Below are 26,183 nucleotides of genomic sequence, written 5' to 3' on the forward strand. Positions count from 1 at the left end.
AGCTATAATAATAAACTCTTTTCTTTTTTTTTTTTTTTAATTTTTTTTATTTAATAGCCTTTTATTTACAGGATATATACATAGGTAACTTTACAGCATTAACAAATGCCAAACCTCTTGTTCCAATTTTTCACCTCTTACCCCCCCCACCCCCTCCCCTAAATGTCAGGATGACCAGTAGATGATAAACTCTTTTCTTGCTGACTCCTGTATATTAATTCACATAATAAATAACATGTCTTTGTAACCTATGATGGATGCCTATGACCATAATTACTTTATGTCTCAAGTTGAATCTCTTATTATGCTATTTTTAATATAATATTCTTTTTTTATTTTAATAGCTTTTTATTTACAAGTTATATGCATGGGTAATTTTACAGCATTGACAATTGCCAAAGCTTTTGTTCCAATTTTTCCCCTCCTTCCCCCCTCCCTCTCCCATAGATGGCAGGATGACCAATGCATGTTACATATATATAATATATAATATTCTTTTTGTCTGAATCTATTTCATATTTACACCTCCTTGTCTCTATTTTATCCCTTCAATTTGACCTCCTTGTTATCCAAGGAACTCTGTGTGTGTGTGTGTGTCTAAGGAACTCTTAAAAGAATTCTCTAGGGGCTACTAGGGTGGCGCAGTGGATAGAGCACCAGCTCTGAAGTCAGGAGGACCCAAGTTCAAATGTGGCTCAGACACACAACACTTCCTAGTTATGTGACCCTGGGCAAGTCACTTAACCCTAATTGCCTAAGCAAAAAAAAAAAAATTCTCCAGCACCACAATTTGAAAAGCAACACTTCTACAGTGCGCAGCTTTCCTTATAAGTCTAACTCTTATAGCCATATATTGCTGGTGGAAAAACCATAGTTTTTACTACACTGACTTTTGTCCATAAGATAATGTCTCTACTTATTAATATGCCTGATTTGCCATAGCTTTTCTTACAAGAAGCAAGCATCTTATAATTTCATTTGTAGTGTTCTTTGAGCTGTGAAAAAATGACTTATTTGGACCCCTACTCTATTCCAATCAGTATTAACCAATTTGATAGAATCATATCAAAGTTCCGTATATAAAGCCCCAGAGCTGTGAGCTTTAGATTCTAAGTTCTGTTGCTTAACTATAGAAAGTTAACTAAAGGCCTTCCACCTTTGTTTTTTGTCAGGGCGATCAAGTCCAGAATAGCAGAGATGACAACTACATGGAAAGTCCCCCAAAATATTTTTGTACCTCCAGACTATTTTTTTGTTCAGCAGGAGCAGGTGAATACTTTATGACCATTTAGGTCACTGATCAATAGCTTATATCATTTCCTCTTACTCAAACTAAGGAAAAACCTGTTTGTCTTGGGTGGAAATATTTCTTGCTTCTCCCAATTTGTGATCCTGCTGATATATTATTTTGCTTATTTTAGTTTATGTCACATGTCAATCAGTGAAATTACTCTGTATTTGGTATAGTTGTTCTTGAATCATAAAAATAGGGCCCAGGAAGAGAGAAGTATCTCAGATCATGAAGAAAAGGTGAGGTCTACTTCCTTAAAAGGGACTATAAACCCTTTAATAAAATATCGGTTCAGAGCTCTCCCTTAGTCTTTTTTATTGTAGGTAGAATAATGTTAATCCTCAGAGAACCCAAGATTATAAAATCTAACACTCCTTCCTTTTCTTTTCTCTCTATCAGGAAGTGATGGGATAAGTTACCAGAATCCTGTGTTTTTTGATGTTAAACTTCAACTCAGCTTTTATACTTTTCTCTTTTACCTTTATCAAGATGTCTCAATTCTTTATTTTCTGCCATCAGAATGGTATCGTTTATGAATGTGAGATTACTGATATTTCTCCTAGCAAAAATTTGGACTTTTGAAAATAAATTTTAATTTTTAAAAAAAGTTATAAGCTTTCTAAAGGTAGGAATTGTTTTTTCTTTTTATTATAAAGAAAGTTTTTTTTTAATGCATTTTTGTGAGACTTTGTTTTTTTGTTTTTCTCCCTCCTTCTCTTACTTCCTCTTTCCCCAAGACAACAAGCAATTGATATAGGTTAAATTTATACAATCTTTTCTCCTTTTCCCTCCCACTTTTTTTTTTTAATTAAAGCTTTTTATTTACAGAGAATATGCATGAGTAATTTTTCCAGCATTGACTCTTGCATAATCTTTTGTTGCAAATTTTCCCCTTCTCTCCACCCTCTCCTCTATGGCAGTTTGTCCGATACATGTTAAATATGTTGAAATACATGTTAGATCCAATATGTGTATACATATTTCTCCAGTTATCTTGTTGCACAAGAAAAATCAGATCAAAAAGGAAGAAAAAGAAAAACTGAGAAAGAAAACAAAACGCAAGCAAATAACAACAGAGAGAGTGAGAGTGTTATGTTGTATTCCACACTCTGTTCCCATGGGTCTCTCTTTGGGTGTAGATGGCTCTCTTTATCACTGAACAAATGGAACTGGTTTGAATCCTCTCATTGTTGAAGAGAGCCATGTCCATCAGGATTGATCATCGTATAGTCTTGTTGCTGTGTATAATGATCTCCTGGCTATGCTCGTTTCACTTTGCATCAGTTTATGTAAGTCTCTCCAAATCTCTCTGAAATCATCCTGCTGGTCATTTCTTACAGAACAATAATAATCCATAACATTCATATACCATAATTTGTTCAGCCATTCTCCAATTGATGGGCATCCACTCAGTTTCCAGTTTCTTGCCACTACAAAGAGGGCTGCCACGAACATTTTTGCACATGTGGGTCCCTTTCCCTCCTTTAGGATCTCTTTGGGATATAAGCCTAGTAGAAATACTGCTGGATCAAAGGGTATGCACAGTTTGATAACTTTTTGAGCATAGTTCCAAATTGCTCTCCAGAATTGTTGGATCTGTTCAGTTTCACCAACAATGTTTTTTTTTTTCTTTTTTCTTTTTTTTTTTTTTTAATTTAATAGCCTTTTATTTACAGGATATATGCATGGGTAACTTTACAGCATTAACAATTGCGAAACCTCTTGTTCCAATTTTTCACCTCTTACCCCCCCACCCCCTCCGCTAGATGGCAGGATGACCAGTAGATGTTAAATATATTAAAATATAAATTAGATACACAATAAGTATACATGATCAAAACGTTATTTTGCTGTACAAAAAGAATCAGACTCTGAAATATTGTACAATTAGCTTGTGAAGGAAATCAAAAAATGCAGGTGTGCATAAATATAGGGATTGGGAATTCAATGTAATGGTTTTTAGTCATCTCCCAGAGTTCTTTTTCTGGGCTTAGCTGGTTCAGTTCATTACTGCTCCATTGGAAATGATTTGGTTGCTCTCATTGCTGAGGATGGCCTGGTCCATCAGAACTGGTCATCATATAGTATTGTTGTTGAAGTATATAATGATCTCCTGGTCCTGCTCATTTCACTCAGCATCAGTTCGTGTAAGTCTCTCCAGGCCTTTCTGAAATCATCCTGTTGGTCATTTCTTACAGAACAGTAATATTCCATAATATTCATATACCACAATTTATTCAGCCATTCTCCAACTGATGGACATCCATTCAGTTTCCAGTTTCTAGCCACTACAAAAAGGGCTGCCACAAACATTCGTGCACATACAGGTCCCTTTCCCTTCTTTATAATCTCTTTGGGATATAATCCCAGTAGTAACACTGCTGGATCAAAGGGTATGCACAGTTTGATAACTTTTTGAGCATAGTTCCAAACTACTCTCCAAAATGGTTGGATTCGTTCACAACTCCACCAACAATGCATCAATGTCCCACTTTTCTCGCATTCCTTCCAACAATCATCATTATTTTTTCCTGTCATCTTAGCCAATCTGACAGGTGTTTCACCAACAATGTATCAGTGTCCCAGTTTTCCCACATCCCCTCCAACGTTCATCATTATTTTTGCCTGTCATCTTAGCCAACCTGACAGGTATGTAGTAGTATCTCAGAGTTGTCTTAATTTGCATTTCTCTGATCAATAGTAATTTGGAGCACCTTTTCACGTGGCTACAAATAGTTTCAATTTCTTCATCTGAAAATTGTTCATATCCTTTGACCATTTATCAATTGGAGAATGGCTTGAACCAGTACAAAGTTGAGTCAATTCTCTATATATTTTAGAAATGAGGCCTTTATCGGATCCTTTAGATGTAAAAATGTTTTCCCAGTTTATTGCTTCCCTTCTAATCTTGTCTGCATTAGTTTTGTTAGTACAAAAACTTTTTAACTTAATATAAACAAAATTACTTATTTTATGATCATTAATAATCTCTAGTTCTTCTTTGGTCACAAATTCCTTCCTCCTCCACAAATCTGAGAGGTAAACTCTCCTATGTTCTTCTAATTTGTTTATAGTATCATTCTTTATGTCTAGATCATGAACCCATTTTGATCTTGTCTTGGTGTACAATGTTAAGTGTGGGTCAATGCCTAGTTTCTGCCATACTAGTTTCCAATTTTCCCAGCAGTTTTTGTCAAACAATGAATTGTTATCCCAAAAGGTGGAACTTTTCGGTTTGTCCAGTACTAGATTGTTATAGTCATTGGCTGTTTTGTTCTGTGAGCCTAACCTATTCCATTGATCAGCTAGTCAGTTTCTTAGCCAGTACCCCTCCCACATTTCTATAAGATGAGAGATATTTCTCTGTTAAACCAAATATATCTAATATTCTTTCTTTGGGCCAAATCTGATGAGAGTAGGATTCACATAATATTCCTCACCCTCCCTTCTTTCCCTCAATTATAATATGTTTTCTTTGTCTCTTCCTGAGATGTAATTTCCCTTATTTTACCTCCACTTTCTCTTTTTTTTTCTGTTATAATCCCCTTTCCATGTCTAGATTTTTTTTATATTATAATAGTAAAATCAAATTATACATGTACTCTCTATGTATACCCATAACAGAAATACAGTTCTCAAGAGTTTTTTTTTTTCTTTTTATCTTTTTATGCTTCTCTTGAGTTCTGTATTTGGAGGTCAAATTTTTTGTTTACCTCTGGTCTTTTCATAAAAAATAAATGGAATTCATCAGTTTCAATGAATGTCTATCTTCTTTCCTGAAAGAAAATGCTTAGTTTAGCAGGGTAATTTATTCTTGGCTTCATTCCAAGTTCCTTTGTCTTTCAGAATGTCAGATCCAGGACCTTAGATACTTTAAAGTGGAAGCTGCTAGGTCCTGGGTAATCCTTATTGTGACTTCTCAGTATTAGAATTGTTTCTCTCTAGCTACTTGTAATATTTTTTCATTGGTATGATAGTTCTCAAATTTAGCCACAATATTCCTTGGGGTTTTAATTTTGGGATCTTTCAGAAGGTGTTCAGTGAATTTTTTCGATGGTCACTTTACCATGGTATCTGGGCAGTTCTCTTTGATGATTTCCTGAAAGATACTGTCTAGGCTCTTTTTTTCATCATGTATTTCGGGGAGTTCAATAATCCTTAGATTGTCTCTCCTAGATCTATTTTCCAGGTCGGTTGTTTTCCCACGCAGGTATTTTACATTTTTTCTGTTTTTTCATTTTTTTGGTTTTGCTGGACTGATTCTTGTTGTCTCATTGAGTCATTCATTTCCATTTGTTCAATTCTGAATTTTAGTGAATTATTTTCTTTCTTTCTTTCTTTCTTTTTTTTTTTACTTCTTTTTGTATTTGTCCAATTGGATTTTTAAATGAGTTGTTTTGTTCTATGGATTTTTTTTTTCCATTTCACAAATTCTGTTTTTTAAGGAGTTGCTTTCTTTTTCCATTTTATCAAATCTATCTTTTAATGAGTTAAATGCTTTTTCCATTTCACTGTCTATTTTGTAATGAATTTTCTTCAGATAGTTTCTGTGTTGCCTCTTGCAAACCCTCTTGCAAAGTTTTCATTTCCTTTCCCCATTTTTCTTCTAGCTCTCTTAAGATCCTTTTTAATTTCTTCTAGGAGAACCTTGTGTGATAGGGACCAGATTATATCGCCTTTTGGGGCTTCATGTGGAGAAAATTTGCCTTTAGTCTCCTCAGGGTTTGAAATCTGTTCTCTTTCACCATAAAAGCTGTCAATCATTAGTAATGTTCTTTTCTCTAAAATATAATGTTCACTGGGAGCAGATTTGTTGGGGAGCTTCTGGAGACAGCCTTCCTTTCAGTTCAGAGTAATAATCACCTCAAATGCAGCCAGCTGTTAAAAGTCCAAATCCTTTATTGTCTCCTTCCAAAATAGCCCAGTTAGTTTTATTAAAGGCCTATCTCTCTTCTTAGTTCTGAGAGCTCTTGTTGCTAGTCCTTTAGCTCTTCCAGCTTCTGCCTCTAGCTCAACTCTGACTCCAAAGCCTCCAGCCAGCACAAAAGTGATATATGGAATGAATCTGACTCCACCTCTGAGAGTGGGCTTGTGGGTTAGTGGGCTTATCTTCCTGACTTGTGAATCTCCTGGACTCCTCTCTGACTTGTGAATCTTGTAGAACTCCAATAAGTACTAAATACATCAGTGAGCTAGAGAACTGTTAAGTACTATGCTAAATTAGATAACAGACTTTGCACCTTGTAAGAATTCTAAGAAGTTCTCTTTACTTTTTTACTCATTTTTTAAAAAAAGTTAATGTCTGCCTTTAGGGTGGGTAGATTTCCCAAACAGCCACAGCTGCGCTGGGTCAATGTTGATTCACTCCGGGTGTTGGGTGGGCATCGCCAGGTCCAGTGAGATTCTGGCGTTTTGGGATTCACTTTTGACCTTTTGTATTTGTGTTGGATGTTTTATAACTTCTCTGCTGATCTACTGGTTTGCAACCAGGGCAGAGTGGCCAACACTGCTGTAGAGTCTGCATCACCTAGCAGAGTCTGCACAATCCCGAATATGTACAATCTTTATAAATACATTTCCATATTAATTATATTGTAAAAGAAAAATCAGATCAAAAAGGGAAAAAACACAATAAAGAAAGCAAACAAACAAAAGAAGAAAATACTCTGCTTCAAACCACATTCAGTCTTCATACTCCTCTTTTTGGAAAGCAGATAGCATTTTCCATCCCAAGTCTATTGGAATTGCCTTAAATCACTTTGTTTATTTGAATATATTTTGAAAAATAAAAAGCTATTATTATAAAAAAAATCAGCCCATGTTGTAGATCTTTGCTAAATTTTTCTCAAGCCTAGTCCAAAAATCAATTGTTGTTGAGAACAGTGAAGTCCATAACAGTTGATCATCACATCTTGTTACTATGTAAAATGTCCTGAATCTATTCACTCCATTTAGCATCAGTCATGTAAGTCTCTCCAGGCCTCTCTGAAATCAACCTAAGGGTCATTTCTTATGGAACAATAATATTCCATAACATTCATATACCATAACTTATTCAGCCATTCTCCAATTGATAGACATCCAGTTCCTTGGCATATTTATTTTAAAATCATATTTGTATTGACATAGTTTGGTTTTATATCATTTTGCATTTATTTTGATGTTGACGCTCTCATGAATCTGTGAATTCCTAAAGAGTAGTGACTATTTTTTTACCTTTATTTACATCCCCAGCACTTAGACAGTGCTTGCTGATACATATGAATGCTCATTGACTGATTAACTGACCAATAAGTAATAGAACACATTTTGAGTTGGAAAATTCCAGTTTGTAACAAAAGTGATTAATTAAGCCAAGTGTGATTAATTAATGGATTAGGGAGTTTGGGGGGGTCCCTAATTAATTGGGCCCAAGATCTTTCCATCTGTGACCTCTTCCCTTTGAAGCTACCTGCTACTTTTATGCATTTGGGAAGGCACTAAATATAGTATATGTGTTATAATTCACTGATTGGTAAGTTCCCAAATTGAGGAAATCTTGTGATTGGAAAATGCAAATGTCCATCAATCATAACCACTTAATCAATAGGCCTTTCACAGGTTCTGAGAACTTCCATAGGTCATCAATACAGATTGTTTCAGCAGGGGCTGTCCAAAAGTCATAACGGGGGGTGCAAAACCACTCAAACCTTAAAAATATATTGGGTTTTCAGGCTCTCCTCATATGGTCCACTAAATGTTTCAGAAAAGGGGTTTGGATCTCAAAAAAATATTGGAATCTCTAACCAGTGTCATGAGGTATCTCAAAAGAATGTGTAGGTTTAGACCTTCTCCAAATCAAGAGGCATCAATGATTGTATTAATGAATTAAACAGAATGAAGTTTGAAGTAATATTAATTGATGCTGTTAGGATGAGTTATGAAAGATTAATTCACCATGTATTTATGATTATATTAATTGCATTTGATTTATCATAGTCATAGTATTAGAAATATAATAAGAATGTAAGTGCTACTCTAATTCCCAACCCTCACTCTGTAACCTGCTAAAATAAAATTTGTTTTTGTGGTGCAATACCCTGTCTGCTTAATTCATTAATATAGTCACTGATCTCATGAAATCACAATAAACTGAATAAATGCTGATTAATTTGATTTGGGACATCAAAATTATCATCTACAAAATAAAAACAGAGTAACTTGTCCAATTGCATTATGTTCAAGTTTCTATAACTTTTCCAATTCCTCTTATTGCTATCAAAACCATCTCTGTTAATTATTTTTGGTCCCTGATGTCAGGAGTTAGGTGACCTGATTTGATATACAAATGCTAGCTTTGTAGATAGTGGATGGATACCTAATTTTGTCCAGTGTCCTTTTTATTTCAGATAATCAATTTTAACACTAGTAGGGAGAAATTTGAATAGTTGACATTTTCTTATTTTCCCCAGGATGTATTTACTTTGTGCTTTTTTTTCCCCCCTATGTCCTCAAGGGTACCTTTTTCTCCCCCTTGCTCAAGGGCAAGGGTTATCTATTCTTTTTTGTCTTTGTATCCTCAAAGTTTAGCACAGTGAATAAAACTTAGTGGATGTAAAAATGATTTTTCATTTATTGACTCTAGCTTATCGAGAGGAGGAAAGATGCAAGAGATATTGTTAAAATAGAACTGATAAGACAATTCTTTTGTCTCTTTGGTTCCTGGTGTTTTCTGTAGCTGTCCTACATATCTCAAATGCTCTCCTTCTTTAGCTCCATCTCTTGGTTTTCCTGCCTTCCTTCAAATCCCATTTCTCTCTCTCTCTCTTCTCTCTCTCTCTTTCTCTTTCTCTCTCTCTCTTTCTCTCTCTTTCTTTTCTTTCTCTCTCTCTGTCTTTTTTTCTCTCTCTGTTTCTCTCTCTTTTTAATAAATATCTTGGTCACTTTATTTACATCATTCCAAATTGCTTTCCAAAATAATTGTACCATTTTCAATTATCATTTTTTGGCCATCTTTACAAATTTGTATAGTGTGAGGCTTTACCTCAGAGTTGGTTTGTTTTGCATTTTCTTTAAATTACTGACCCAGTATCTTTTCATGTGGTTGTAAATATTTTATAATTCTTCATTTGAAAACTGTCCATTCATATCATCTGATCTTTCATCTATTGGGGAATGGCTATTAGTCATATAGATATATAGACATACACACAATTATATATAAATATATGTATATATTTAATTGTTTATATATCTGAAATGTCAAATTCTTATGAGAAAAATTTAATATGAAAATATTTTCCCATCCTATCAATTCCTTTATAATATGTGCACTAATTTTTGTAAAAATAGCTTTTTATTTTTCAAAATATGTGCAAAGGTAGTTTTCAACATTCACCTTTGCAAAATCTTGTGTTTAAAATTTTTCTCCCTTCCTTCTTCCCCTCTCCCCTCCCCTAGACAGCAAGTAATCCAATATAAATTAAACATGTGCAATTTTTCTAAACATAAGAAATCCCATCTTCTCTAGGAAACCTCTCCCATTCCTTCTGAATTCTAGTGCCTTCCCTCTTTTAATTATTATTTCTTTATTGTTATTATGATTATTAAATTGTTATTTAATAATTGTTTCCTATTTGTCTTCTATCTTGTTTGTACAAATTTTGTGTTTTCTCTCCCCATTAGAATGTGAGCTCTTCCATTTCCCCAACTGATAGATGATCTGGGGATGTGGGCTATGCCCAAGGGATTATGAAATCATGCACATCCTTTGGTTTAGCAGTGACATGGCTGGGCATGAATCCCAAAAGACTTTGAAAGAGGGTGAAGAACCTATGTGTGTGAGGACATTTGTACTGGCTCTTTTCTCAGGGGGGAGAATTGGGAATTGGTGGGATACTCATCAATTGGGGAAAGGCTGAATAGGATGGGATTGTGAGGGAATATTGTCCTGTGGGAAGTGATAAGAGGGATGCTCTCAGAGGAATCTGGAGAGTCCTTTGTGGACTCTGGCTGAGTGAAATGTGCTTTATGCAATGTAATGGTGGGGTTGTGGGATGATCAGCTGTGAATGACTTTGCTGCTCTCAGTAGTGCAGTGATCCTTAGCTGGTCTGAAGGACTTGTGATGGGGAGTGCCATACGTGCTCAGGGAGGGAACTGATTGTGTCTAAATACAGACTGAGGAATACTTTTTTAAAAAGTTTTTTCCCTTGATGTTTTTTTGGGAGGGAAGAGATATATTTTCTTTTGCAATATGGCTTTTATAGAAATGTTTTACATAGGTCTTCTCAATGGGAGAGTATGGGGAGTTGGAAGGAAGAATGTGAAACTCAAAGATGTAAAGAAGTTGTTTTGTATGTGACTGGTGAAAATAAAAATATTTAAAATAAAATATAAAAAGGATGTGAACTCTTTCAACATTGTTTTAAATTAGTTTAATTAAATTAATTTAAATTATTTATCCTTCCAATTTATCCTTCCAATTATCCAATTATTTATCCTTATTTATCCTAAAATTATTTATCCTATTTATCCTTCGTTTTTAAAGAGGATCATGACATCAGGGAGGTGATGCTATGACATGCAAGTGAATTGGATTGAAGTGAGGGAAGGTCATACAAGGTCACCTACCTCACTTTCCCCTCCAGAACCATCCGGGTCCAATGGCCAGATAGAGATCAGAATGATTGGAGATGGCCCTGGAAGAAATGGAAGACCCTGTCCTTTTCAAACTAAGGTTCAGTTTTGATTGATTTAGGATTATCTTCTTATGCATGATCCATAGAAACAAAGCAAGATAGATATTCTCTATGGATGCATATTCAAAGACAGGAAGCGAGAGAAAATTTGGTGAGAGACGGAATTATGAACAGAATTATTTTCCTCTCCAGAATGAACTCCTTTTACTCTGGAAGTTCCTTTACCCCTAAACTTCTCCCATTAGATGTATTCTCCTCTCTGTGACATTTGCCTTTGATTGGTTGGCTCCTCCCAACTCTGTGAGGAAGGTATTATTATGATCCTTATTTTTTTTATTGTAGCTTTTTATTGACAAAACATACACATGGGTAATTTTTCAACATTGACCCTTGCAAAAACTTCTGTTACAACTTTTCCCCTCCTTCCCTCCATCCCTCCCCGAGATGGCAGGTAGTCCCATACATGTTAACATGTTAAAGTATATGTTAAATACAATATATGTATGCATATTTATACAGTTATTTTGCTGGACAAGAAAGATCGGATCTAGAAAGAAGGTTAAAAATAACCTGAGAAGAAAAAACAAAAATGCAAGCAAACAATAACAGAAAGAGTGAAAATGCTATGTTGTGGTCCATACTCATTTCCCAGTGTTCTTTCTCTGGGTGTAGCTGATTCTGTTCATTACTGGTCAATTGGAACTGATTTAATGATCCTTATTTTTTACAGATTGGGAAACTGAGCATGGGGTTAAGTGATCTGCTCACCCTTGCACAGCTAAAAAAAATTCTAAGGAAGCAATTCAAATTTAAGGTCTTTTTGCTTCCAAGTATGACACTATCTGCTTAACCACCAAGCTGCCCAATTGATAGTTGTTTATTTTTTCCTATGTTTCTAGCATATATAAAATCAGAAAAATGTGTTGTAGATTTTTTTCTCGTTAACTGTTTCCTTTCTCATTCTAAATACATTTCCTTTTTTCATGTACAGAATTTTTTCTATTTTATGGACTCGAGTGTTCTTTTGCTCTCTTTCAATTGCCTCTTTTTCATTTGATAAATGGGATTGACTGACGCATAATGAAATAAGTAAAAGTTCTTTACTTGTGAGAGTTATCTCCTTTGTTTCTCGTCTAGTTGTGCCACAGTTCTCTTCTAATTGTCCTGACTCAGTTTCCCTAATTGGTTTGCCTCAATTTCCCTAATTGGTCCTGCCTCAGTTTCCTTACCTGTTCTGCCTCAATCCCCTTACTTGCAACGCCCCCCCCCCCTCCAGTTCATTAAGACTGGTATAACTCAGAGGTTATAAATTGTCAATGTATAAACTCAAAAAGAGGGAATCCAGATATTCTGTCTCTTGTCAGAGACTTTCTTAATTCCCAGCTTGTTAGAATTTATGGTTCTATCCCCCAACCTGTCAGAGCCAAGTTGATGGTTCCTGCCTGGAGATTCCTGATCATCAGAGTTTGGACTACACCCCCTTGTCTTTGTTTAGCTACTGTGTATAAATATGTCATTGAGAACTCTAATTGGCTATTGGATGCTGGATTCTTGGAGAGGATAGTCTCATTCAGCCCTGGGACCAAACCATGTATTCATTTGGTCCCAGTAAATCTCTTCCTTTCAGATAAAATATTAAAAACTTTCTAATCTCTATTTTGCCTCAGTTTCTCCAGCATTGCAGCCTAACTTATAGAAACTTTTATATCTAGGTCATGTATTCATTGGAAGTTTATAATGGGGTTTATAGTGTTAAATGTTCTAAATCTAATTTCTGCAAGACTTCAAATTTTTAGCATTCATTTGTTTTCAGTCATATCTAACTCTTCATGACCTCCCTTTTTGTTTGTGGAAGAAGAAAAGTGTATCTTGGCAAAGATACTGCATTGGTTTCCCATTTTCTTTCCTAGCTCATTTTACAGGTTAAGTGATAAACTGAAGCAAACAGCCTTAAATGACTTACCTAAAGGCAGTAATATAAATGTCTGATTTTAAATTTGAATTCAGGTCTTCTCGACCCAAGGCCCCAAACTGTATCTACTGTGTCACCCAGCTGCCCTGTGTTCCAATTATCTCAGCTATTTAAAAAAAAAATCAAGTCCTTAGGCCAGTATTTGTTCTTGGGTTTATTGAAAATCATGTTGCAGTGCTTTTTAATTTATTGACTTTTTTTTCCTTTTCGTGTGTTCATAGAAAATTAGAACCCCAATTGAGGGCTTAATAGCAAAGTTATAATTGTCTCTGAATGAAATTGGCCAAAATTTTTCTACATTTTTGAGAACATATGAAAAAATATAATACAAACCTTTGCATCTGAAGGTTTTTCCCTATTCTTGAAGATGATTGGAAAAGAAAAATGTGTCTGATGTAACCAAAATCATGTGATAGTATAATTTATTATTGTAATGATATAATAATAATATATATCATAATATAAACAGTAATAATTCCACTTATCACTGCTTAGCTGAGTTTAAAACCATCCAACATGACTGCAATTCAACAAGAAATATACTGAGTAGAAATAATTATAATTTTCATTTGCTTCTAGATATCAAGATTGTTTTTTGTACAAGAGTCGCAATTAAAATCACTTTGTTGGTAATAGATAATAGCACTTCATTAAGGTGATAAAATCAGCATTAAATAGTAAAGCCTACTCAACTTGTATTTCTACTTAATCACTGAATACATATATAGCAACATCAGTGAAAGTTCCTATGTTTAAGTGAATTTCTAAAACTATTCAATTCTTTTTTTTAAAAAAGCTTTGTCATTGAATGTTTTCTTAGTTGATTTGTGCTGTTGTAAGACTTATAGAGACCTTATTTCATAAAATATATCATAATGATAAGGTCTAGATTTAGGGAATGAAAATGAGATTAGGATTTCTGGTGGTCAGGGAGTTAAATGATAAGATTTAGTGGCAGGTTCAGGGTTCAGGGAACCAAATGGAGAGGTTTGGTTCCCTGGCAACCCCTTGGGATTCAGCACAAGGGAAGGAAGTTTTAGGGACTCCCTTCTGGCGTCTCAGGGATTCTCTATAAAGGAATTTACAGACCCAAAAACCTAGATTGATAAAAGAGGTTTATTATGGGGATTGGAAGTAAGGTTAGAAATCCTGGCAGAGAGGCATAAAGTCTGGTTAGGGAAACAGGTGAGGGTAAAGAGAGGATGGCACTGGAAAGAGTATTCCAGTGGACAGATCTATGGAAAATGGAATTTTACACTGAGAATGCAGTTCTCAGTGGACAGGAGATTCTGGCAGCAAAGGGAACTGCCAAGGTCCATCTTCAAAGACTTTAGTTGACGGAAGCTTATTATATTGGGTGTCTTGGTCGCGGCTGGGACAGCCCGACTGATCAGAACCAGTGGGGGCTGGGACAAACCCAGATCTCCTATTGGAATTCAAAGGGATGCTTTTTGACCAGGATTTGTAATTGAATCAAAGGCTCTGACACCCTGGAAAGACAACTTGTCTGGTGGGGATATGCCTCAGCCAGGAGGTGCTGAGAATCTGAAAGGAATCACAGATCAATGGAAAATAGTTTCTTAAAGGGACCACAACCTGCTTCAATAATATATTTTCTTAAAAAAAACAACAACACTTTTTTACGTAATTTCCTGTGGCATATCTTGGAATGTGAATATATCACTTGGATTTCCCCTTTGTGGTCCTTATTATATATTCAAGGACACATACACATATCTGTTTATCTCTTTCATATGTCCTTGGATTGACAACGGAGCTTTATATTTTTAATAAAGATGCAAAATATGTCCAAAAAATTGATTTAAAAAGAGAGATGTACAAGGCAAAGGATGGTATATAGCTGGTGAAAGTAAGCACATAGGTTATCAATTATAGATTTTCTCATGTTCTTTCAATTTTTTTTTCTTTTTTTCTTCCTTCCTTCCTCTCCTTCCTTTTTTTTTCACTTTTTTTCTTCCTTGTTTTCCTCTTCTCTCTCCTTTCTTTAGTTCTCTCCTCTCATTTCCTTTTTTCTTTCTTTTCTTTTTAGCATGAATAGGTTCTGAAATATTTTCCCACACCTTTGGTGTCTCCTTCTCCTTTAGATACTTTATATCTATATCAGTTTTTCAAAATTCTCACTAGTGTCTCCAGCACAAGTTTTCTTTATATAAAATCCAATCTGGCTGTTTTTCTCATTTCAATTCTTTCTTTAGGACCCTTTCTAACTCCATTAAGCACCTTAGAGATTATCATTCTACTCCTTTCCATTTTTTCCCCCTGTTTGTAGTCTTTTTATTTATAAATCCTTTATGCCCTTGAGATGACTTTGTTTGATTGAATATTTTCCCACATATTCTTCAAACTTGTCTTAACATTTACTGTTTTATGAGACAGGATTACTCATGATTATTCATCCTATATTTTAAATGGGTGTTGACTTTAGTAGCTATCTCTGTTTGCCAATTATGTCAGATGTTTGCTGACTAGGCAAACTAAGGCATTTTCTAGGCTCTTTTGATCTTGTTGTGGCAACTAATTTATAGTGGTTAAATTAGATGAAAGCATTCTAATCTGAGGCAATGCCATTATTTTTGTTCATTTCCCATTTTTTTATTTTGAGTTACTCATTTATACATTTGGGTTCAATTATTTTAATTACACTCCATGGTTAAAAATTTTACAAATGCTGCTTTTTATTAAGTTGATAATGACTATACATGTCTCAAAATGTTAATAAGAATTTTTCCATGTCTACTAAGCCTGACTTAATTTATATTTTTTAGTGTTCACTTTGTCCAATGTCTACCAATTCTTCTTTTAAAATGTTGTTATTCATTTCTTGGTTTATAATTTTTTTTAATCACTATAATCCTCCCCAGTATCTCTACTCTTAGGGTCAGTCATCTCAGAGGATAAATTTTTTAAAGACACAAAAATTGGGGGGGGGGGATCATAATAACTAATCAATATATTGAAGCAATCTGAATATATGCAATGTGCAACATTTATGAACTGAATCTCACCTCTGCAAAAGGCTGGGGTGGGAGTATCTTTTCTTTCTAGACATGTCGATTCTATATAATTTTGCAATATTCAATTTTAATTCTTTGGGTATTCTTTTCATTTGTATTATAGTCATTGTGTATATCTTTTTTTGTTGTTTTGCTACTTCCTTTTGCATCAGCTCATATAGATCATTTCATGTTTCTCTGTATTCATCACATTTGTCATTTCTTGCAGCACAGCAATTAATTCCATTATATTAATCTGCTACAATTTATTTAGAGATTTGCTACTTAATAGCTATCTACTTTGGTTCCATTTTTTGGCTAATAAGGAAATGTTACCATAAAAACTTTGATGTTTATCAGGACTATCTATGGCCCTTATGGAATATAAACCTAATAATGAAATCTCTAGGTAAAAGGCTATGGATATTTTCTTCATTTATTCACAATTATTCAGATAATTAAAATTATTTTATAAAATAATTGGGCTGATTCATCACCAACAATGCCCGGAATATTGCAATAGTCTACTGGTTGGTTTTCTTGTTAAAAGTCTCTCCAAAAACTGGAAATTCAGTGAATGTCCATGAGTTGGGTAATGGCTGAATAAATTATGGCACATAAATGTAAAGGACTGAGATAGCCCAGGCAATAAAATTCAGGACAGCCAAGTTGTTTGTAATTTAGAAATCGTTTATTACCAGCCAGGATGGAACTCTCAGCAGAGAACTGCCCCAAACCGAAGTAGAGACAGGCTTATAAGCATCCTTGTACAGCCTTGCCGTTACAGTGACTCGACTTTCTGCTTACAGAGGGAAAAATAGGAGGCTTACAGGATGTCTGACATTGTTAAGTAAGCATTCTGTCTGAATATAGTTGAGCAAGCCCTTTGTAAAACACTTCCCTTAATTTAGTTTAAGCAACATTTTCCTATAAGCCTGAGGCTTCCCTGACCCAGGGATGAGGGGGCCAGTCTTTTGTCCATTTCAGGATTATTATCCTTCTGTAGGAAATGATGAGCAGGCTGATGAATGACTGAGATGACACTTCACAACTTGCAAATAGCAAAAATAAAAGATAAGAATGGTCACTGTTGGAACAGTCCAGACAAAAGTATGATGAGTGTCCATATTTATCACTCTGTGCTATGCATATGATATACAAAGAAAGATAAAAGCCAATCCCTTTGAACAGTCTCTAGGGAGTAAAACATACAAATGAGGTAAAAACAAGCTTTAGTGCAAGATAAATTGGATATAATCAATGAATCAAGCACTGGGAAAGACTTTCTGTAGAAAGTGGGACTTTAGCAGGAGACAGAGATGAAGAGGGAGCACATTCCAGCTATAGGAGTTGGGAAGGCTTTAATCTTTAATTACATAACTGCAGATGTGGGTGATGCACAGAGAAGAAACACCTGGAATCAGTCTTGTCTTCTTTTTATATCGAAAACGCAACTCTCCCTTGATGCCTCATGAGCTTAGTGACACAACCCTAAAGGAGTGCATGATCTTCCTAGAGTGTGAATCTCTACCCTCAGCACCTCATTACTCCTTCCTTGGCATTCACCTTATTTGGAAGTAGAACTACTCCTTCCTGATTCTCTATTGGCTGAGTACTATTTTATCTGAAGTAAGATAGTTTAAATCTCTGCCCCCCAGCAATTGTAAGTGGTTCTCTACCTTTATCTCTCACAAGTATCTGGCGTTTTCGAAATCTCCACCCTTGATATTTTTCTTTCCTTTTCAAATCTAAAACCCACACTCTGATTTCATTCTTTTATTTCCTTGTGCTGCATCCTAACCTCCATTTCTTGGATTTTAATTTAATTTTTCCTGCTTAAGTTTCATTTCTTTGTAGTTCTAATTCAATTTTCTCGACTCAAATCCAATTCACTTGCATGTCATAGTATCACCTCCCTGATGATTTAAGGCTCTATCTGGGGAGTCTGGTTGCACTTCCTCAAACACCATCCTTTAGTAGGCCATTTAGGAAAGAAATATGGGTTTTAAGAAACCCCTAATATATTTTTTTGGGTTTAACACCCACAATCCCCACAGGAATTTTTCAGCTGTAATTCACATTACGGTTTTTATTCTTCTGTAGTTGTCTCTTTTTTGTTTGATGAATAATACATCTTCCAATGATAGCTGTGAAAGGTACATAATGGTTATTTTTTTCTTTAATGTTAAGTTCACATATTTTAGGTGTTACAGAGTATGATGTAAAGTGTTGGTCTAAGACTAATTTCCGCCCAAAGATTTCCCAGTAGTTTTTGTCAAGAGTTCTTCCCTAACTAGTTCGTGTTCCATTTACCAAACATTGGATAACTGAGTTCCATTGTTTCTGATTCTTGCTTGGCTAGTCTGTTCCACTGATCTCCTTTTCTCTTTAAATCAATACTAGATGATGTTGATGACTGTTATGGTCCAGATCTTTTATTTTTCAAAATGAATTTTATTTTATCTAGTAAAGGAGCCCTATTTCTTATTCCTGGCATACATTCAACCCATTCATGATTTTTTTTTGACTGCAGTTTGTTATATTAAATCATTTAAAAAGATTTTTATCAGTTTTTCTTTTATTCCCTCTTTCCTTTAAGAACTAGACTGTATTTGTCTGATAAAAAATCTGAGGATGCTTTTTCAATTTTTGAGAATAATTTGTATATTATTTGATGTGAATCCTGAAATCAGGTTATGCTCTCTCCTTTATTCAGGGAATGCTAAAATGTTAAAATGGGAATTTAAATTTCCTGGTCTGTCTTATTACTATAGTTAGGGTAACTATGATGATTCCCGACTGCGATTAGCATCTTTTAGATACCTATGATGGGAACTTCCCAGACTGTTTTGTTAAGCTCCATGGGAACCAAGTTTTCTCAGAATATCTTTAAGGCAGTCTCAGCAACAATATATACATCTTTTTCTCCCTAACTCTTTCCAGGTATTTCTCCTCCTCCCCTGAGGAATCCACAAAGTAATATTTCCCTTATAAAAGATATGCTTATGAAGAAGATCTGTAGATCAAATCCTTTGGGGGACTAAGTCAGCTTATGAGGTATTCTCTCCCTCCTCATGTCTTCCCTTTAATAGCATCTTTCTCCTTATTATAGCCAATTCTGTATTTTCTGCTAAACTTTTCTATGGATTTAGCCTGACAGTCAATGATGCATCTCATGGCATATACCTTTAATGTTTTCTTCCAAACTCCTTTACTTGCTAATTCTATTGCTCTCCCATAACTATTTCTATTTACCACTCCTGCTGCCTCTTTTATCCCTTCATTTAGTCTGTAACCTCTTCTCTTAAATAAAGGAGAAAAGTTTTGGCAAGGAGAAAAACCCTTGTTAATTTATCACAAGTGCCTTGTACTTCATGAATTAGGATTTGCTCTTCTGATCTCATCACTATTGATACTAATTATTCCTTAAAAGTTTGAATTCTCCTGTGAAGCTATCAGGGTTGATTGATCTTCTTACTTTCCTCTTCTTTGGTAGTTCCCTTATGTGAAGAATAATTGAATGGGAGTTCCCTATTGGCTGAGTACTATCCTATCTGAAGAGCCTAATTCTCCCAAGTAAATCTGTCTCCTTCTCTGATCATATTATTACATCTGTCTCTCCCCCCCTCCCCACCTCCACCTCTAATTTTACCTTGTTCATGTGTTACTTTGTTGGTTTGATTTCTTGCCCTCTTTTAAAATCAGATTAAAGGTTTATCCCTTTTAAGTCTTTCCAAAGAACCCGCTTATAGTTTAGTTTCTAATTTCTACAGTATTTTTTAAATTTGTTTTTGTTTGCAGAGTATCTATTCTGGGATGTAGATAAAGCAATCCTCTAGAAAAAATTCTATTCTTCCAAACATACACTATTAACAAAACAGAAAATGAGATGAATGTACATTTTTTAAAAATAGAAAGCCAACAACTAAATCTAAAATAAACACAAGAAGTATAAAAATTATAGAAGCAAACTAACAACTTTTTTCCTAATGGCTGAAGCTGCACATTCCTTTATACCCCAAAATCAGATTTGATTGGCCAGAACTGGATGAACTGTGTTAACAACAAATATGTCAAGTAGCATATTAGAAAAGTTCAATTAGGTGTTGCCGTCATCTCCAGAACTATAAAAATTAGTAATTCAGTTAGATATTTTAAACCTTGAAATGCTACCAATCCAAAATATATCATCACATAGGTAAATTGGACTTCTACTTATACAGGAATTTTGAGTTGGGGACTATCTCTTGAAAAAAAAATCATCATTCTAAATGCCAAGGCACCCACTCTTCCATAAGCAGTATATTTGTTTTTACTGTAATCCTATTCTCATAATATAATATTAATAATTTTCCATCACTTTACAGTCAATCTATTTGCTTTACTATTAAGTGTATCTGCATATTTTTTCAGTCCTGAATGTTTTAGGGATCTGAAGATTAATCTGCTCATTACTTTCAAAATTGGAAACCATAAAAAGAGTTTATGAACCTTAAGACAAACATTTTATTATTTTTCCATTTTGGGGGGAGGAAAAACAACACCTCACACATCTACAGAAATAAATCCCTTTATTTTATAACATTCCTTTTCCTTTTTAAAATGTAGTACAGTACTTGTAGCTGGATAACCTTGAGAAAATCTATAGAAGACCTGGCACTATTGTTGAAAATTAGACAAGTGGGCACAGATATAATACCTTTATAAATGTTTGGACAGAGAGAAAATTTAGTGTTTTCACATAAAGATATGGAAGTTATAGTTAACACGTTCTCTTAAATAAACGTGTACTTTAAAATATTTGAAAATTTGTTTCCTAAAAATTTGTTTTCATGCTTTATTATGTTATTTAAATCTTACAGTTTCATAGATGGTAATGCCCAATAGTTTAACAAATATATTACATCAACATATCAGCAATAGCAAGCTAATACTGCACAATCAAATTGGTGGACTGATTTAAGAAATACATCTCTCTCTCTCTCTCTTTTTTTTTTAACAAGTAGCAAACAAATCCCTTTTTGTGGTACATATATTTCAATGACTTTTTTCTACTTTTGTAAAATAAGGCTAAGTAATAAGACATATCAGAACATGATTACATAATAAAAAGTATATTTTTAATTACAAATCTAATTGTACATATAGGGCAACATACTGTCATTTCTACAGAGGAGTGCAAATGAGCAGGACTTTATAATTGTTAAAAGATGAATTCATTCCATGTGTTCTCAAACAGAATTTGTGAGTGTTATACTGATTGTTTCATATGTGTTATAGGTTTGATCATGAGTGGTAGTCACTAGTATGAGACAGAGGTGTGCTTTACAAGTTGTCAAGAGTTGTCATTCTAGATAGTTTCTAAATGAAAAGTGTAGGTACCGTGACAATTTAACTTTAAAAAGGCTCCATCTGTCTTCATGTAAACAAGTATTTTTAGCCTATCTTATTGCATTACACATTAATGGAGTAACATACATAATTCATTTTAAGTTGTCATTTCAAGCAATTCTTCTAAACTCTTTTTAATCTGTGGTGGCTGAGATGCAGCCTGGTTTAATAGACCTTGACCCATTTGTGCAAAAAGTGCTTTTGATAATTTAGCTGTGGCTGTTCGGATATTTCCTCCAGCTCCAGGTAGTGAGCCACTATTTGTCATGTTGCTTAATAAATGCCAAAGAACAGCCAACACCTTCTGTTCTATAGCATGAGGTTTCCTTTGATAGAGATCCATAACAAGATCTGAAATGCAACAATATGGCATGTGAGTAAATAACTTGTAATTCAGTTCATTTTAATTAAAAATATCTAAAATACAACTTACAATACAAAAAAGTGTTACAAAATTTACTAAAGAATGAAAATAAAAAATTGAGTCTACTTCAAAATCAGTAACAAAATAAAACATACTACAACTTTTGGTATAATGAATTAATTTCAGAAGAACAGGAATATTGGAACCAAACCCTCACTTCACACTGAGATCCTTTCTGAATGAAAATTATATTCCATTACAAAGAAAAAGCTACATTCTAAATCATAGATCATAATGAGAAAAATACCGAGGGGGCATATTCTCTATCTTGTAGATAATTTCTGTTTTTCAGGGCTTCATAAGGACTTCTCTTACAGCCTTTAAAAAAAAGCAGTACTAAGAAGACAGAAACCATTAAAAAATGCTTTATAATGTTCTAAAAAGTCTTGGGGTACATAACATGACTGGCTTTAATTTTAAGGCAAAATGATGCTTAATCAGGTAGGTTTTTAAATACTGATTATCTATTAATACACAAGTAAATATCCATCATCATCATCATCATCAAATCCAATGTAATTGGATTACAATCACAATTTACAATGTAAATCCAACATATTTACCAGCAAGTTTTTCAGTCATATCTTGTTTTGCTTTTCCATTTAAAAACTGTGCTTTGGTACAGAAAGGCTGTAGAAGTAGATAATTGTCTAAATAAAAGAGAAATTGCATATAGTTATGTAATATTAATTTTTCATTAAAAGGCAGAAAAACATTTATTTCTAGAATGCAGATATAATTACATAATAATAAAACCAAGTAATTAATTTAAAATTCTTTACTAGACTAATGTGTTTGAAGAAATTGAGAAATAAAAAGAGTAGGAACATTTTCTCAAATTAAATGTAAATTTTTTTTAGCTTTAAATTTAAATTTCTTACCAATATGCTGACTCAGAGCATGAATAACATTTGTGGCAGCAGCATAAATTCCTGGATTCTTGGAATTTAGATTGTTATCCACTATTGCTGGAATGAGCATGTTGATTACAGGTGATAAGTTATCTCTGAGCAAAGGAATCATTTTATGCATTGTTTCCAGAGCTATTAGATTTACTTTACTATTTGAGTCATGTAGTCGAGATTTAAATGCATCAAAGATCTGAAAATAAAGTTAATGACATTAAATAATGAAATGGGAAAATTTTTTAAAAAATCATTAACACTAACTCTAGATTTCTTGTTATTGTCCAGTCATTTCAGTAGTGTCTCACAAGGTTAATATATGCAAAGTGGTTTGCATATATTAGTTTTTCAGGTACTATGTTTTTGAGCTGTTTTAGTTCTGTTCAACTCTTTGTAAATTCATTTGGAATTTTCTTGACAAAGATACTGGAGTAGTACTGAATTTCAGTATTACAATTCTGTTAAAAATCTTAATTCTAGTTATAAAGCAGGACAGGAAATCTATGCCCATATCGCTAAGATCACATATTGACTTAAATAATAAATCACTTTATTATATTAATACAAAAGAAGATAAATTAATTTCAAATGAAAGAACAAGTAATGTTTTAATTCTGGTGTCACAAATCTTTATCTAAAATATAGATGTGCATAATATTCTGATAGTGTTAATGTAATTGAAGTTCACATAGACTTGAATTAAGGTCAGTTGCAAATTAATTTTAAAACCACACATAAAGGGTTTCCTTTGAGCAAATTGGACTTCTCCATATAACACTATTATAGACATTAAGTTCATTTTAACGTCTTATTCTCTTCTAAATTAGTCTTGCTTTTCTTTCTTTTTATCAGCTAGGACTTTTTTTTCTTAACACTTTTAATTTTCAAAACATATGCATAGATATGCATAATTTTCAACCCTGTAACCCTTGCAAAATGTTATGTTCCAAATTTTCTTCCCCTTCCTGAGACAGGAAATAATCCAAAATAGATTAAACATGTGCAATTCTTCACAAATATCACACAAAAAAAATCAGATTAAAAAAGAAAAAATGAGAAAAAAAAAAAACAAAAGGTAAGCAATAACCACAACAGAAAGTGAAAACATTATGTTGTGATCTGCACTCAGTCCCCACAGTTTTCTCTCTGGATGCAGAGGGCTCTCTCTATCACAAAACCATTGGAATGGCTCTGAATCATCTTGCTATTGAAAAGATAGGCTTACTTTCTAAGTCTTATTCTTCGTATTAGCTCTAATTTTCATGATTTCAAAACAAAAGGATAAAATTATCCGGTTACATATTTTAAATTTATTTATTCACCTACACAGAGAGTGAAGCTTAATTGCTGCATATACTTTTTTCATACTAACCTTTACAATGTTTCCAACAACAAGTTCTTGATTGCTCTCAGTGTCTGATAAAAGTTGCTTGATCCCATTAATTCGATCTCGGAAGTCTTTTGCATTTAATAAACCTGTTAGGACCTTAATATATTCAGCACTTTCTAAAGAACTGCGGGGAACAGTTTTTCTTATTTCACGTATGTCTATAATCTCCCTAATGGGAAAGAAAAGAAGCATTTGTAGCATACTTAATTTGCTGGAAAGTTATCAACCACAATAATACATAATATATAATAAACTGAAATTTATATTCCCAGGATTCTCAAAACTATCTTCTGTTTTGTTCCCTTAGTATCATGGGGAGAAAAAATCTTTTTGAGGCTTCTTCATTTTATTAGAACTCATAAATCCTTATTTTGTTTGTGAGGGAATTGGAGTTAAGTGACTTGCCCAGGGTCACACAGCTAGGAGGTGTTAAGTGTCTGAAACCAGATTTAAACTCTGGTCCTTCAGGTGCTCTATCCACTGTGCCATCTAGCTGCCCCTCATAAATCCTTTTAAATGATGGAAGAAATAATTCCCTCTTTACTCAAAAGGACAGGAAAATATTAGATCTGAGGAATTTTTTCAAAAACAGTGTATATTGTGACCATGGTTTTTTCTATTCTACATGGTGACTAAATAGAAATAATTCTGAAAATGATCCCATAAACACTGAGGACTTAAGGAAAAAATACTTTTCATTTGGAGGTAGCTGGTGGCAATGATTATCATAACTAAAAAAGTTAAACCAGACAATTTTCTCTGCTGCTCTGAAACTGTCATTGCAGAAGCATAAAGATTTAGCTGCATTTATGTTCGATTAGTTGTGATTGTCAAAAAATTCTTTATTAAGTGGTCAGCCTGCTGGTATTAGATTTCTCTATGTTTAAATTAGTCTGGTTTTTGGAGATCATGTCCAGCTTTTTTTCAGAACCCTACCTAAAACCCATTCAGTATGATGAACCTAATTAATCTTGTACTCTGTTGGTATGGCCATCAAGAATCTAAAGTCATTCCCACAAGGCAAGAAAGCAATGAAAAGATGTTGTGTCATATTATTTAAGCTAAAATAGATTATTTGTAGAGCTTAAAAGAGTATATTCACAAAAACTATCCTCCTTTTTTTTTCCTACAGTATCTTGGGATATTAATTTTTTTGATGAACTATAAAAAATTTTTTTTGAACACGTTTTCTCTAAAAGTCTCATAAAAGCAGTACTATCATGCAAACAATGAAACATATCACATAACATGCTTTTTTCATGTTGGCTTGGAACTCCTATTCAATAATATAATTATACAGTTATCAAAAAAAAGAATACAGTACTCTCAAAGATTAAAAAAAAAAAAACTTTGAGATCCAATTCAAACTTATATTAAGCTTTAAGCTATGTAACAATAGGACAACAAAATGTTTTACTAGTAGATTTGTTTGATAAACATACCCAAGGCTTAACTGCTTGGTGACAATAAGAATGCTGTAAACATATAACTGCCTTATTACTTCACAGTTTGTGTGTCATACTTAAAACTTTTGACATACCATTCAATTTTTACAGTTTTTCTGGGGGAAAATAGTTCAAGTAAAAAGCAAAGGTAATTAACCAAATTATATGCTATATCAAATGATCCTGCCTTTCAGCTGAATTGAGAACATCTCTAGAAACAGAGGATGACCTTGTACTTCCAACACTGCCAGCATGAGAACGCCTCCCTTTGGCTGATGGAGTGTCTAATGGCATGTCTCCTAAACCCTGAAAGTGAAAAAAAGAAAGTCAAGAATTATAATACACAATTAAAATCAGAGAACTAGTAATTTAAAAATTAAAAACAGATAAAACAAATTTTTCATAGCAGCAATTATGTAGTTGTTTTAATATGGTAATAATGATTACTATATGTGTATTGTTAGTTATGAGATGATCCTTACAGTATTTAGTAGCAGCAAATTATTATTTTATAATGAATGCTAATATGAAATAAACTATTGGTCTGTGGCATAAGTTGTTTTTGACTCTAAATAACCCAGTAGTTGTTTCCTGTAAGTTGATCTCTAAAATGTCTTGTCCTTGATATCTGTTATGGCCTTAGCAGCTCATGTAATAGTTGATAGGAACAAA

General features: G+C 33.7%; 1 protein-coding gene across 2 annotated transcripts in view; it reads right to left on the reverse strand.

Annotated features, from left to right (window-relative positions):
* Window positions 1–20,512: 20,512 nt before the first annotated feature.
* Window positions 20,513–26,183, reverse strand: part of TOGARAM1 (TOG array regulator of axonemal microtubules 1) — a 90,561-nt gene continuing 84,890 nt past the window's right edge. The window contains exons 18-22 of one of the 2 annotated variants that reach the window (XM_031952618.1): window positions 25,741–25,817; window positions 24,049–24,235; window positions 22,653–22,872; window positions 22,335–22,421; window positions 20,513–21,698 (exon numbers count right to left, since the gene is read on the reverse strand). In XM_031952618.1, the coding sequence (XP_031808478.1) occupies window positions 21,445–21,698; window positions 22,335–22,421; window positions 22,653–22,872; window positions 24,049–24,235; window positions 25,741–25,817 (825 nt within the window). In that variant the 3' untranslated portion in view covers window positions 20,513–21,444. Of the gene's footprint in view, window positions 21,699–22,334; window positions 22,422–22,652; window positions 22,873–24,048; window positions 24,236–25,698; window positions 25,818–26,183 lie in introns of both variants that reach the window. The other variant, XM_031952617.1, reaches the window with a different exon arrangement.

This window comes from Sarcophilus harrisii, chromosome 2 (genome assembly GCF_902635505.1).
Source record: "Sarcophilus harrisii chromosome 2, mSarHar1.11, whole genome shotgun sequence".
In the NCBI taxonomy this organism is placed as follows: Eukaryota; Metazoa; Chordata; class Mammalia; order Dasyuromorphia; family Dasyuridae; genus Sarcophilus; species Sarcophilus harrisii.